We start from the raw sequence: 10,678 nt of genomic DNA on the forward strand, positions 1-10,678 counted from the left end.
GGGTTAGGGGGCTGCTGTGGGGCTGCCCCTGCGTCGCAGGCTGAGCCCCTCTCCCCTGGGCGCAGGGTGGGGGGGGTGTGGGTGCCCCCCCCACCCCACGGGATGTGTGTGTGTGTGGGGGGATCCCCTCGGCGCGCTGCCCCGAACCCGCGTGCCCCTCACCGGCCGCCTCTCCTCCCTCGCAGCCGAGCGCCCGCCGGCGCCATGCACTCCCTCGTCTTCCTCTGCGCCCAGAAGCTGGCGGGCCACCACGCCGCCGCGCGCGCCACGCTGGACTTCCTCCCCAAGGAGCTCTACCCCGTCCTCTTCAAGGCGGCCTTCGTCGACAAGAGGACGCTGCTGCTGCAGGACCTGGTGCGGACCTGGCCCTTCCCCGTCCTCAGCTTCCAGAAGCTGCTGCGCAAGTGCCGGCACTGCGACCGCCCGCTCCTCCAGGAGAAGCCCAGCAAGCTCTGCGTGCAGACCGTCATCCTCGGCGTCGTGGCCTACCTCAACGATGCGATGGAGGACCGCCACCGCGGCCCGAGGTGCGGGAAGGCGACGCGTCTTCAGCAGCGAGCTCCAGCCCCGTCCGCCTCAGGGGCCTGCGCTTGGTTTGATGCTCCCCAGGGTTGTTGACAGCCCCAAGAGCAGCCGGGTCCCTGTTGTGGGAGCGAGGGGAACGGGGCGCGGAGCAGGGACCCCCGAGCCTCTCCCAGCCTGGGGACGGGGGCGAGTTACATCCCTCTCCTGGAGACGGAAGCGGCGATGCTCGTCCTTGGGTTAAGCGCTCTGCGTGCTCCCACGTTGGGCACCTCTCCGTCTAGGACGGCCGCTTTACTCTGCGAGGTGGGAGGCGGCGGGAGGGAGCCGCGGGTTTATGCCGGGGTCATTTTGTGCATCGGGAAGGCGTGAGCAAGGAGGGGCCCTTAGGCTATGCAAAGGGCTCAGAGAGCAGTTCAGTGTCCAGGTTGCCCTCCGTAGCTGTTACCCCACCTCGGGGCCAGAGCGAGTCCCTTCCAGTCACAACCATCCCCTGGGGCGCTGCTTCCCGGCCCGGTGCTCAGCAGGAGCTGGCGGCACGGTGTGACTCGATGTCGCTTCGACCCGATTTCTCTGCTTACACGTTCATTTCTTTCTTGCGTTCGCCCAGCAAGAGGCAGTGCCTGCAGGTGCTGGACATGACGGGCCTTCAGGATGACGGCATAGACCACGGCCCGGAGAGCATGAGCCTGTGGTCCAGGACCGTGACGCTGGCCAAAGCCTGCATCGACGTCTCCAAGCACCAGAGCAAGTGCATCAAGCGCACCTCCAAGCGGAGGAAGGGCCCGTACAGCAGCTTGGTGGCCCTGCCGCCCCCGCGGCCCGTTTCCGTGGAGGTCCGCGTGGATCTCTTCGTCAACAGCACGTCCTACGGGGTCCTGAAGGACGCCCTGCAGGGCAACGCTCACAGCGCCCTGCGGCTCAAGTGCCGGGATTTCCGGGCGGAGGAGCTCTCCATCGCCAGCACCGTGGGCTTGCTGGAGTTCCTGGACCCTGCCAGCGTGCGGCAGGTGGACCTGCGCTTCAACAACCTGGGGCTCTCGGGCCTCAGGGTGGTCCTCCCGCACATGGCCAAGTTCACCAACCTCGTCAGCCTGAAGCTGCCCTACAGCAACATCGACGTGCGGCGCCTCTCGGCGGGCATGGAGGGAAGCCTCCATTACTTCGCCGCTCAGCTCGGTAGACTGTCGCGCCTGAAGGAGCTGAATTTGGGTTCCTCCAGGCTTTCGGGAAAACTAAGGCAACTTCTTGGGTAAGTTCCTGGTACGGCAGAGGCGGGCGGCCAAGGGCTGTTTCGGCTCTGAACGCCTCACAGCTTGCTCTTTTGGGGGACCTGGGGGTTTTACATGTCTCAATTCGCTTGCTAGGATCTGTTGCAGCCTGCTCACGCGTGAGCTTGGCCGTCGCGCTGCCGTTCCCTAGTGCAGGTCTACGTGCATGCAGGCGTTTGATGACCATAGGAACGGTCCTCGCCTAATCACTCGAAGCAAGTGTTAGTTTGGCCGGAGCCCCCTGCTAGCTTGGATTTTTCAACCCGTGTGATTTCTAGCTCCTACCCGCTGCTACAACAGCTTCCAGGGTCTCGTGGTTATAACATTTCTCTCCCACAGCGATCTCCAGGGTCCCCTGGAGAGCCTCGAGCTTGCCTTCTGCTACCTTCTCCCCAACGACCTCAGCTACCTGTCCCAAAGCCTCCACACCCCGGCGCTGAAGAAACTGGACCTGAGCGGTAACAACCTCTCCGACTCCCTCCTTCAGCCCTTCCAGCACCTTCTGAGAGAGGCCTCGTCCTCCCTGCTCCACCTGGACATCATGGAGTGCCGCCTGACGGACGCGCACCTGGAAGCGCTGCTCCCAGCGCTGTGCCGCTGCTCCTGCCTCCGCTACCTGGGCGTCTTCGGCAACCCGCTCTCCACGCAGGGGCTCAAGAACTTGCTGCAGAGGACCGCGGCCCTCGCGGACTTGCGGCTGGTCATTTACCCCTACCCCGTGGACTGCTACGCCGAGGACTTGCCCTGGCCTCCCTCCTCCTCCAGCCTCTTGAACGGCTCCGTGGACGAGGAGCGGTTCTCCAGGGTGAGCGCCGAGCTGCAGCAGATGCTGCTGAGCTCCGGCAGGGCTGATGCCGTCTGGACGACGAACCTTTGCAGGCACAGCACCCTGGACTATTTCAACTTGTAGCTCGCCACAAACCGGCGACGGAGGGGGAAACGCGTCGTGGTCAGCCGGGCCGGATGTTTCTAACGTCCTGCCTTCCGCTGTTTGGCGCGTGCAGCAATAATACGTTTGTACACGTTTTTTAACAGCGTTTAGTGCACGGCGTATGGTGGAAGCTCTCACTTCCTTCTCCTCCTTGGCCGTGGACAATTCAGGCAGCCGGATGAAGGCCTTCTGGCCGTGGTCCACCGCAGACGGCGCAGTTGCTGCCTCCCAAAGTTTGGTGCTTTTCCATTCCCTTCCCGCCTCCCTGAACCTGCCGGCTACAGCCCACGTTTCGCTCCCTGTGCTGGGGGGGCACCCGAGAGGCTCTCGTGCCCCTGGGAGCGTCCGAGCGCAGCCGCTTCCCCCTGCGTCGCGTTCTGGCCGGACGCTGCGCCCTTCCCGGGCTGCTCCTTTTGCTGCTGTCACCGTGTCACCGGCCTTGGCTGTGGCCTCAGGGTGCCGTGGCGGAGCGGCGACGCCAAACGTAATAAAAGCTGCCGGTGCTTTGTGTCAGCAGGACGGTGTGCTGGGTACGCGGAGCGCGGTGTTCGGGCCCCGCTTAGCGGGGGATTAACGTTGTTGGACGCGCGCTTAAATTGCGGCCGCTTGCAGCTCTCGAGGCGGCAGCGTTGCGAGCGCCGGTGAAGGGCGCGGGCACGAAGGGCGACGAGAGCGGCGGTGGAGGCGGCGAGTAAAACGGTGCTGGTTGTAAAACACAGCTGAGACGCCAGCGGAAACCGTACCGTGGCTTTGCGAGGTGGCACCGTGCCGTGGCGAATGCTGTCCAGGGAAATCCCTGCCCCCCCACCCCAGGCCGGATAGTCCCAAGGGACAGGGCAGAGCTGCAGGGGAGACGGGAGCCCGTGGATTCGGCCCGGGCTGTGCCGGGGTCAGTGCCGGAGGCAAAACAGTGATGCAGCCCTCCAACCCCCCCATCTGTGGCGTCCGCTTTGCGGGGAGTGAGGAGAACTGCGGCTGACGGCCGCAGTGGCCCGGTCTCCTGCGCTGGCCCGGGAATGCAGCGGGCAGAGATGTCTCTGCTGGAGAAGTGGCCTCGTGGCCTGGTATCTCGGAGCACTCACTAGAGACGTTGGGGACCCAGCGAGCCGGTGCCGAGCCCGGATGTTGCGAGCCCGCATCCCTGCTCCCGCTGTCGCCGCTGTCCCACCAGGCCGCGTGGGCAGCCGGGCAGGAGCGTTTGCTGCTGTGAGCGACGGCGTTTCTGGAGACGGGAGCTGCCGGCGACCCGTCTCCCTCGGGAGATGCAGCTGGCTCCAGGTGCGTGCAGCACCGGCGCCACACAGGGGTTTGGAAACGCTCCTGCTCCTCCCCGGAAGCCTGAAATTCCCCCGGGGCCGCGTCAACAGCGTTATTAACCGGGATAAACAGCCCTGAACCGCCGAATCTGCTGCCCCAAACCCTCTCCTGACGGCACCGGTTTAAGACGTGCGTGAGGAGCGCGTTCAGGGACGAACGCCGCGTGTAGCGGGGGGTCTTAATCTGCCTTCCCCGAATTGGCCCCCTTCTCGTCCCTGAACAGGGGAGACGCACGGGAGCAGCCCGTCCCCCCGGAGCCGCGATGCCCGGCAGGTCCTGCCCGTTCCAGAAAGGGGGCCCGTGTCACACTGCCCCCGAGCAGCAGCCCCTTCCGTGCCCCTCGGGAACGCCGGGCCGGGGCTCCACCGCAGCTGTGCGCTCGGGGGCCGCGTGCCGTCCTGCCGCCCGCGAGAGCCCTTCCCGCGCCGGGGCGCGCACGCAGAAGCCGAACTGAGCGGTGCCAAACCACTTTACTCCACGCCAGCAGCAAAGCAGCCGCACCGACCCCGTCCCCGGCGCCGCGGGGCTGCGGCACCGCCTGCCCCGCGCCCACGAGAGCCGGCCCGGGTGCCGCGGTGGCGGCCAGCACCTGGCCTGGCTCCCGTCCGCCTCTCTACAGCAGCCACGTGTCCGAGTGCTGGGTGCAGTAGCAGGACTGGAGCAGCAGCGCGTCCAGCTCCTTGTACGGCTGCTCCCGCCAGTGAGGCAGCAGCGGCTGGTTGTTGAAGACGCGGAGGTTGGGGGTGCCGGCACGGAGCAGGCTGTAGAGGCAGCTCCAGCGGCTCTGCAGCGCCAGCCGCGTCCTCCGGTTCAGGATAATGCCGCGGACCGTCTTCTTGACCCGCAGGGCGCGCAGGGCGGGCAGGTCGAGGCGGCAGAACACCAGCCCCCGGCTCTGCGACACGTCCAGGTACTCCAGGGAGCGCGACTCCAGGGCGTAGGACATGCCCAGGTCCTTGACGGGCACCAGCACGTGGAGGACGAGCGTCTTGAGGCGAGGCAGCGCCCGGGTGAGCTCCCGCATGATCTCGGGACAGACGCCCTTGAAGCTCCAGAAGTACTTGAGCTCGAGGGTGTGGAGGTGCTGGAAGCGGGTGAGCGTGGCGACGGAGCGCGCCGACCAGTCGAAGGGCAGCTTGGCGCGCGCCAGCCCCGGCGCCTTCCCCAGCAGCTTCTCCAGCAGCGCCTGGAAGCGGCTCACCTGGTCCATCTTGGCCAGGCTCACCTGGGCCATGCTGCAGGCGCCGGGCGGGTGGACGTCAGGCGGCTCCAGGTGGGTGAGCGTCCAGTTGAGCTCCAGCTCGCGCAGCTCCCCGCAGTGCACGCTGTCGAGGAAGCGCGAGAGGAACTCGGCCCACTTGGCGTCGTGGTCGCCCAGGTCGAAGCTGGCGCGCAGCAGGCGGGGGCTGGCGCGCCGCGACGCCAGGTGGAAGGCGTAGCGGTGCACCCAGGCCTTCCAGCGCTCAAACTCCCCGGCGGACACCAGCACCACGTCCACGCCCGGCTGCAGCGCCCCGAGCCGCGTGAAGTCGGCCACCCGCCAGAGCCGCGCCGTGCGGATCAGGCGGCTCCAGGCGCCGCACACCAGCGCCGCCGTGCACTTCTCCACCTCCGAGAGGAAGGAGAAGACGTGGAGCTGGCAGTCCTCGGGCAGGCGGCTGAAGGGGAAGTGAGCCGGGGCTTGGCGGCGCAGGCGGGCACAGGTTCGGTGCCGTGAGCTGGCCCCGGCCTCAGCGGCGGCGTGGCACAGCGGCAGTGGCGCGGCGGCGAGGTCTTGCCGGCTGCGCTTCCTCTTCAGAGGCATTGCGGCTGCGTCCCGCTGGGCATCAGCGGCGCTCGGCCGGGCGCCCGGGGCGGCGGGCACCTGCGGGGACACGCGACCCCTCACTCGCCGCACGGGGACCGATAGAGGGTTTCCGGGCTTCGTCATGGGACGCTGCTGTGCTCGAGCCCCGCGGCCCCCAGCGAACAGTCACAGCCCCCTAAAACCCTTCCCGGCATCGCAAGCTGTCCTCCCCCCCCGAAACTGCCCCCCTGGTGACTCCATCTCAGCCCTGCAGCCCCACGGCCGCAGCCCCCACCCCAAAGCAGCCCCGAGCCCCGGCAGACCCCAGTGCCAGGGCACCGCTGGCCCCAAACGGGGACCCCTGATCCCCCTCCTCGTCTCCTACGGACAGGGGAGCCCTGCCCCCTCTTGCCCCCGGGATGGGGGATCCGTACGCCATTCCTGCTTCTCCTCATCTCCCCCCTCCTGTCCCCTCTCCAAAGGGGATCCCTGATCCCCCTCCTCGTCTCCTATGGATGGGGCATCCCTCCTCCCTCTTGTTCCCCCCCAAAGGAGGATCCCTGATCCCCCTCCTCGTCTCCCATGGATGGGGGAGCCCTCCCTGCTCCTGTCTTCTCTCCAAAGGGGATCCCTGATCCCCCTCCTCATCTCCTATGGATGGGGCAACCCTTCTCCCTATTGTTCCCCCCCCCCCACAAAGGAGGATCCCTGATCCCCCTCCTTGTCTCCCACGGATGGGGGAGCCCCGATCCCCCTCCCGTCCCCCTCTGCATGGGTATCCCTGATCCCCCTCGTCTCCTATGGATGGGGCATCCCTCCCCCCTCCTGTCCCCTCTCCAAAGGTGGATGCCTGATCCCCCTCCTCATCTCCTATGGATGGAGGAGCCCCGATCCCCCTCTGCCCCCCCTGCACGGGGATCCCTCTCCTCCCGGTCCCCACGGATGCGGGTCCCTCATCCCACTCCTCTCCCCCGGGGACCGATCCCCTCCCCCCTTCAGGCCCCCCCGGTCTCCCACGGCGGGGACCCCTCCCCCGCCTCCTTGTCGCCGTCCCGGCCCCGGCCCCGGTCCCGATCCGCCGCCCCAGGCCCGGCCCGGGGCCCCCGCCGTCCCCATGGCAACCGCGGCGGTACCTGCGGGGGCGCCGCCCGCCGCCATCCTGCCGCCGCTTCCGGGAGCCGAGCGGCGCCCGCCAGTGACGTCATGGAGCGCGCCGCCCACCGAGCGAGGGGCGGGGCCAGGCCAGAGCGTCGCCAGGCGACGAGGGAGCCGCGGCGGGCGGGGGGGGGGCGCTGCGGGGCCCGACGCGGGGTCACGGGGGACCCCAAACCCGGGAGACCCCCAAACCCGGGGTCACGGGGGCCCCAAACCCGGGAGACCCCCAAACCCGGGGTCACGGGGGACCCCAAACCCAGGAGACCCCCAAACCCAGGGGACATGGGGGATCCCAAACCCGGGAGGCCCCAAATCCGGGGTCATGGGGGACCTCAAATCCGGTAGACCCCCAAACCAGGGGTCACAGGGGACCCCCCAAACCCGGGGGACCCCAAACCCGGGGTCGTGGGGGACACCAAAACGGGGGGAACATGTGGACCCCAAATCCGGGGTCAAGGGGGGACCCCAAACCCGGGGGACATGAGGGACCCCAGACCTGAGTCACAGGGGACCTGAAACTCGGGAGAAAATGGGAGACCCCAAACCCAGGGAAGATGGGGGACCTCAAACCCGGGGATGACAGGAGAACCCCAAAACTGGGGGACCCCAAACCCTGGTGATGGGAGGAACTCAAATCCTGCGCACTGCTGTGCCCTGCGCGCTGCGCTGCCACTTTCCCCGCGCTCCCGTGTTTTTTCCGCATCCTAGGACCAGCCTGCTCCCTGGTAGCACCCCGTCCTCCGGGGTGGGCGCTGCAAGCTCCGGGCGCAGGGCTGGGCCCTGCCTTCGCTGGGGCCGAGCGCACCCCGAGCCCCACTGCCTGGGGGGCTCGAGCCCGGGGTCCCTCCTCGCCACGGCTCTGTTTATGGGTAGGAGCTACACGAACGCTCTGCTTGTCCCTTGGCTCCGCCAGGGCCACAACAGCGGGGGGAGACTCGTCCTCCTCTGCACCCCACTTCACCTTCACCGAGCCACCGTCTGCCCTGAGGTGCTCAGTGCCTGCTCGGCTCCGTGGGGCTCGGAGGTGCCCGCCGCCTCTGCGGGCTCCCTGCGGCCCGGCGCTGCTCTACTTGCAGCCTGCGCCTCCGTAATGCCTTTCCCGGAGGCGGGGGGCCGGGCAGCGCCGTGGCTGGGACCGCTGGGGCCAGAGCAGAGGTGACGCGTGTGGCACCGCCACGGGCGCAGGGGAGTGGGTTGTCGGCAGCGCGGCTACAAAACAGCACGGATCCGCTGGGAACAGTTAAGAGTTTAAACGCGTGGTTCACATACGAACAGCGCCTGCCCTGCCGCCGGGAGAGCCGTGGGGTGCCGGGCTGAGCCGACCGGTCTCTGTCTCAGCTTGTCCCGCCGGCGCCGGCGCGGATGAGGGGCACCAGTTCGTTGGTGAGGTCGTAGCACCGGCCGCGCCAGGTGAAGTGGGTGGGCGGCTGTGCCGGGCCTTGGCGGTACTCGAAGCAGGGGCTCCACTCGAAAGCCAGCGCCGACTTCACCAGCCCCACGCCGCCCGCCCGGGCCGGCGCCGGGTGGTAGAGACGCCCGTTCTCGGGCAGCATGGCCAGCCGGGGCGGCTCAAAGGGCACAACGAGGCGGTCGCCCCCGCCGCAGTAGGACAGCACCTCGGCGTCGCCCAGGCCGGGCAGCAGCTGGGTGAAGACGATGGGCCGGTCGTCGCAGCGGACGAAGTTGTGCTCGCGGCCGCAGGGCGAGACGTAGGGGAAGTCGGCCTCGTAGCGCCCGCTGCGGTTCAGCTGCAGCTGCTTGAAGAAGAAGGCGAGGAACTTCACGTCTGTGGAGAGTAAAGAGAGCGGCATTGGCACGGCGCCGGCTCCTGCGGTGCCAGCCTGCCCCGGCCCCCCGAGGGCTCCCAGCCGCTCTGCCCCACGAGCGCAGGAGGGCAGAGCCGCTCCAACCGCGGAAAACTGCTATTTCGGTGGGACCCCGGCCCCACCAGCTCCCTCCGTTCGTGGCCTCGGGCCATCCCGATCTGCCTCTCCGGCGCAGCGTACTCACCCCCGAGCCGATGGGCGTCTGCCTATCGCCCAAATCCTGTTTTTTGGCTAATGGTGGAAATATCACTGCGTCTTAAAGCCCCCAAAGGCCCCATTTAGGACTTAGCGGGGGCTTTGCTGCAGCCTCTGACTGCTGGGGCCGATTATCAAGGGACAGCAGACGAAGAGAGAGGTGTCGTGGCTTTACCAGCCAATGCCACCGCCTGCCCTCGCCCCCGTGCCCAGCTCCAGGCCTGCCCGCGAAGGAGGCGTCTCCCCACAGCCAGCCCTAGAGAGCAGCCCCTGGGGTTTTAAGACCCCGATTAAGGATTACAGGCGCAGGCTTTCAAAAGCAGCGTACGAAAAGGGGACGAGCGTGGCTCTGGAGGAAGATAAAATCCCAAAGGGGGCTTGGGGGAGTCGGAGGGCCCATGCGTGGCTGGGACGTTACCTTTGAAGCAGGTGATGAAGTTCTTCACTTTGGCGTCGTCCAAGAAAAGCTGCAAAGCAAAGCAAGAGAGAGGCGCGTCGAGACGGGCAGGAGAGCGGCTGTGGGAGAGGGCTCCAAGCAGCGCTCTCGCCATGTGCAAACCCGCCGGGATGCCGGCTCCCCCGTCGCTACCAGCCCCCCCAAGCGCCTCGTCGACCTCCCCGGCCAGGGCCGGGCCACCCCCACCCCGTCGCGCCGGCTCTCCCGCGGCAAGACAGCATCCCAGGCTCCAGTTCCCCGAGGTCGTTAACACACACGTCAGGCCCATGCACCTGGGCAGCCGCTAACTACTTCTTCAGCGCTAATTGCAATGCCCAGTCCCCCCTGTTCTGATTGCTTCATCGTTAATTCAGTTCCTGGCTAATTCAAAGCGGGGGAAAAAGAAATCATCAGGTCACGCTCATGGATGGGAGAGCCACAGACAGATGGGAAGGGGGACCGGGACCGGGGGCGCTTTGCAGCCCCAGGCGCGACGTGCGGCAGCATCTCCTCTCCCTAAGACGTTTAATTAACGCTCCGTGCTCGGCACCGGGCGGCCTGCGGACCTCGGCGCTGACAGAGCCCTCGCCATCCCGTTCGCCTGGTTTCGGGGCAGCACGGAGGGCTCGGGAAGGCGTTTCCCGAGCCGACACGCAGCGGAGGGCGGGAGGGGGCCGGATCCGTCGGCGGCTGCCAAACCCCGCAGCGCCCCCGGCTGGCTGGGGAGGCCAGGTCAACCCGGGGGAGAGCCGCGGGCTGCCGGGGGCGACTCCCCGCTGCGGGGGAGCCGAAAAGGCGCAGAGCCCCGGCGGGGGCCCGGCCCGGCCCGGTTCGGTTCGGTTCCCTCCGGGGCGGCCCGGGGCGGGCGGCGGCACCTGGCCCTGGTGGTCGATGTAGTAGAAGTACTCGCGGGTGCGCGGCGCCGGGCTCTGCCCCTGCCGGTAGCCGGGCCCGGGCCCCGCCGCCCCGCAGCCGCCGGGCCGCAACCGCAGCCGCAGCGCCCCCGGCACCCGCATCCGCAACCGGAAGCGGCACCGGACCCCGCCGGAAGCGGAAGCGGCACCGGGACGCACCGGAAGCGGAACCGAGCGGGCAGGGGCGGGGTTGGTCCCCCCCCGCTCTCCGCTCCCTCCCGGCGCCGGGGGAACCCGGCCCCAAACACCCCCTATGCATCCCCTATAGACCCCAGTGCGCCCCATAGGCCCCCTATACATCCCCTATAGATCCCTAGCGCACCCC

At 68.1% G+C, this 10,678-nt stretch overlaps 3 protein-coding genes across 3 annotated transcripts; 1 reads left to right on the forward strand and 2 right to left on the reverse strand.

The window, feature by feature from the left end:
• The first annotated feature begins 110 nt into the window (after positions 1 to 110).
• LRRC14 (leucine rich repeat containing 14) lies at positions 111 to 3,240 on the forward strand. Its single transcript, XM_026055120.1, has 3 exons — positions 111 to 527; positions 1,133 to 1,774; positions 2,133 to 3,240. The coding sequence occupies exons 1-3, from the start codon at positions 205 to 207 to the stop codon at positions 2,701 to 2,703; spliced, it is 1,536 nt and encodes a 511-aa protein (XP_025910905.1). The 5' UTR covers positions 111 to 204; the 3' UTR covers positions 2,704 to 3,240.
• A 1,266-nt stretch (positions 3,241 to 4,506) lies between these two features.
• On the reverse strand, positions 4,507 to 6,974 carry LOC112960648. The gene is made up of 2 exons (XM_026055119.1): positions 6,961 to 6,974; positions 4,507 to 5,905 (listed from the first exon to the last, which is right to left on the reverse strand). The coding sequence occupies exon 2, from the start codon at positions 5,843 to 5,845 to the stop codon at positions 4,655 to 4,657; it is 1,191 nt and encodes a 396-aa protein (XP_025910904.1). The 5' UTR covers positions 5,846 to 5,905; positions 6,961 to 6,974; the 3' UTR covers positions 4,507 to 4,654.
• Positions 6,975 to 8,217: 1,243 nt separating this feature from the next.
• Positions 8,218 to 10,455, reverse strand: CUNH8orf82 (chromosome unknown C8orf82 homolog). The gene is made up of 3 exons (XM_026055117.1): positions 10,315 to 10,455; positions 9,422 to 9,470; positions 8,218 to 8,768 (listed from the first exon to the last, which is right to left on the reverse strand). The coding sequence occupies exons 1-3, from the start codon at positions 10,453 to 10,455 to the stop codon at positions 8,317 to 8,319; spliced, it is 642 nt and encodes a 213-aa protein (XP_025910902.1). The 3' UTR covers positions 8,218 to 8,316.
• Between the last annotated feature and the right edge of the window lie 223 nt (positions 10,456 to 10,678).

This window comes from Apteryx rowi, unplaced genomic scaffold (assembly GCF_003343035.1).
Source record: "Apteryx rowi isolate R43461 unplaced genomic scaffold, aptRow1 scaffold_988, whole genome shotgun sequence".
Lineage (NCBI taxonomy): Eukaryota > Metazoa > Chordata > Aves > Apterygiformes > Apterygidae > Apteryx > Apteryx rowi.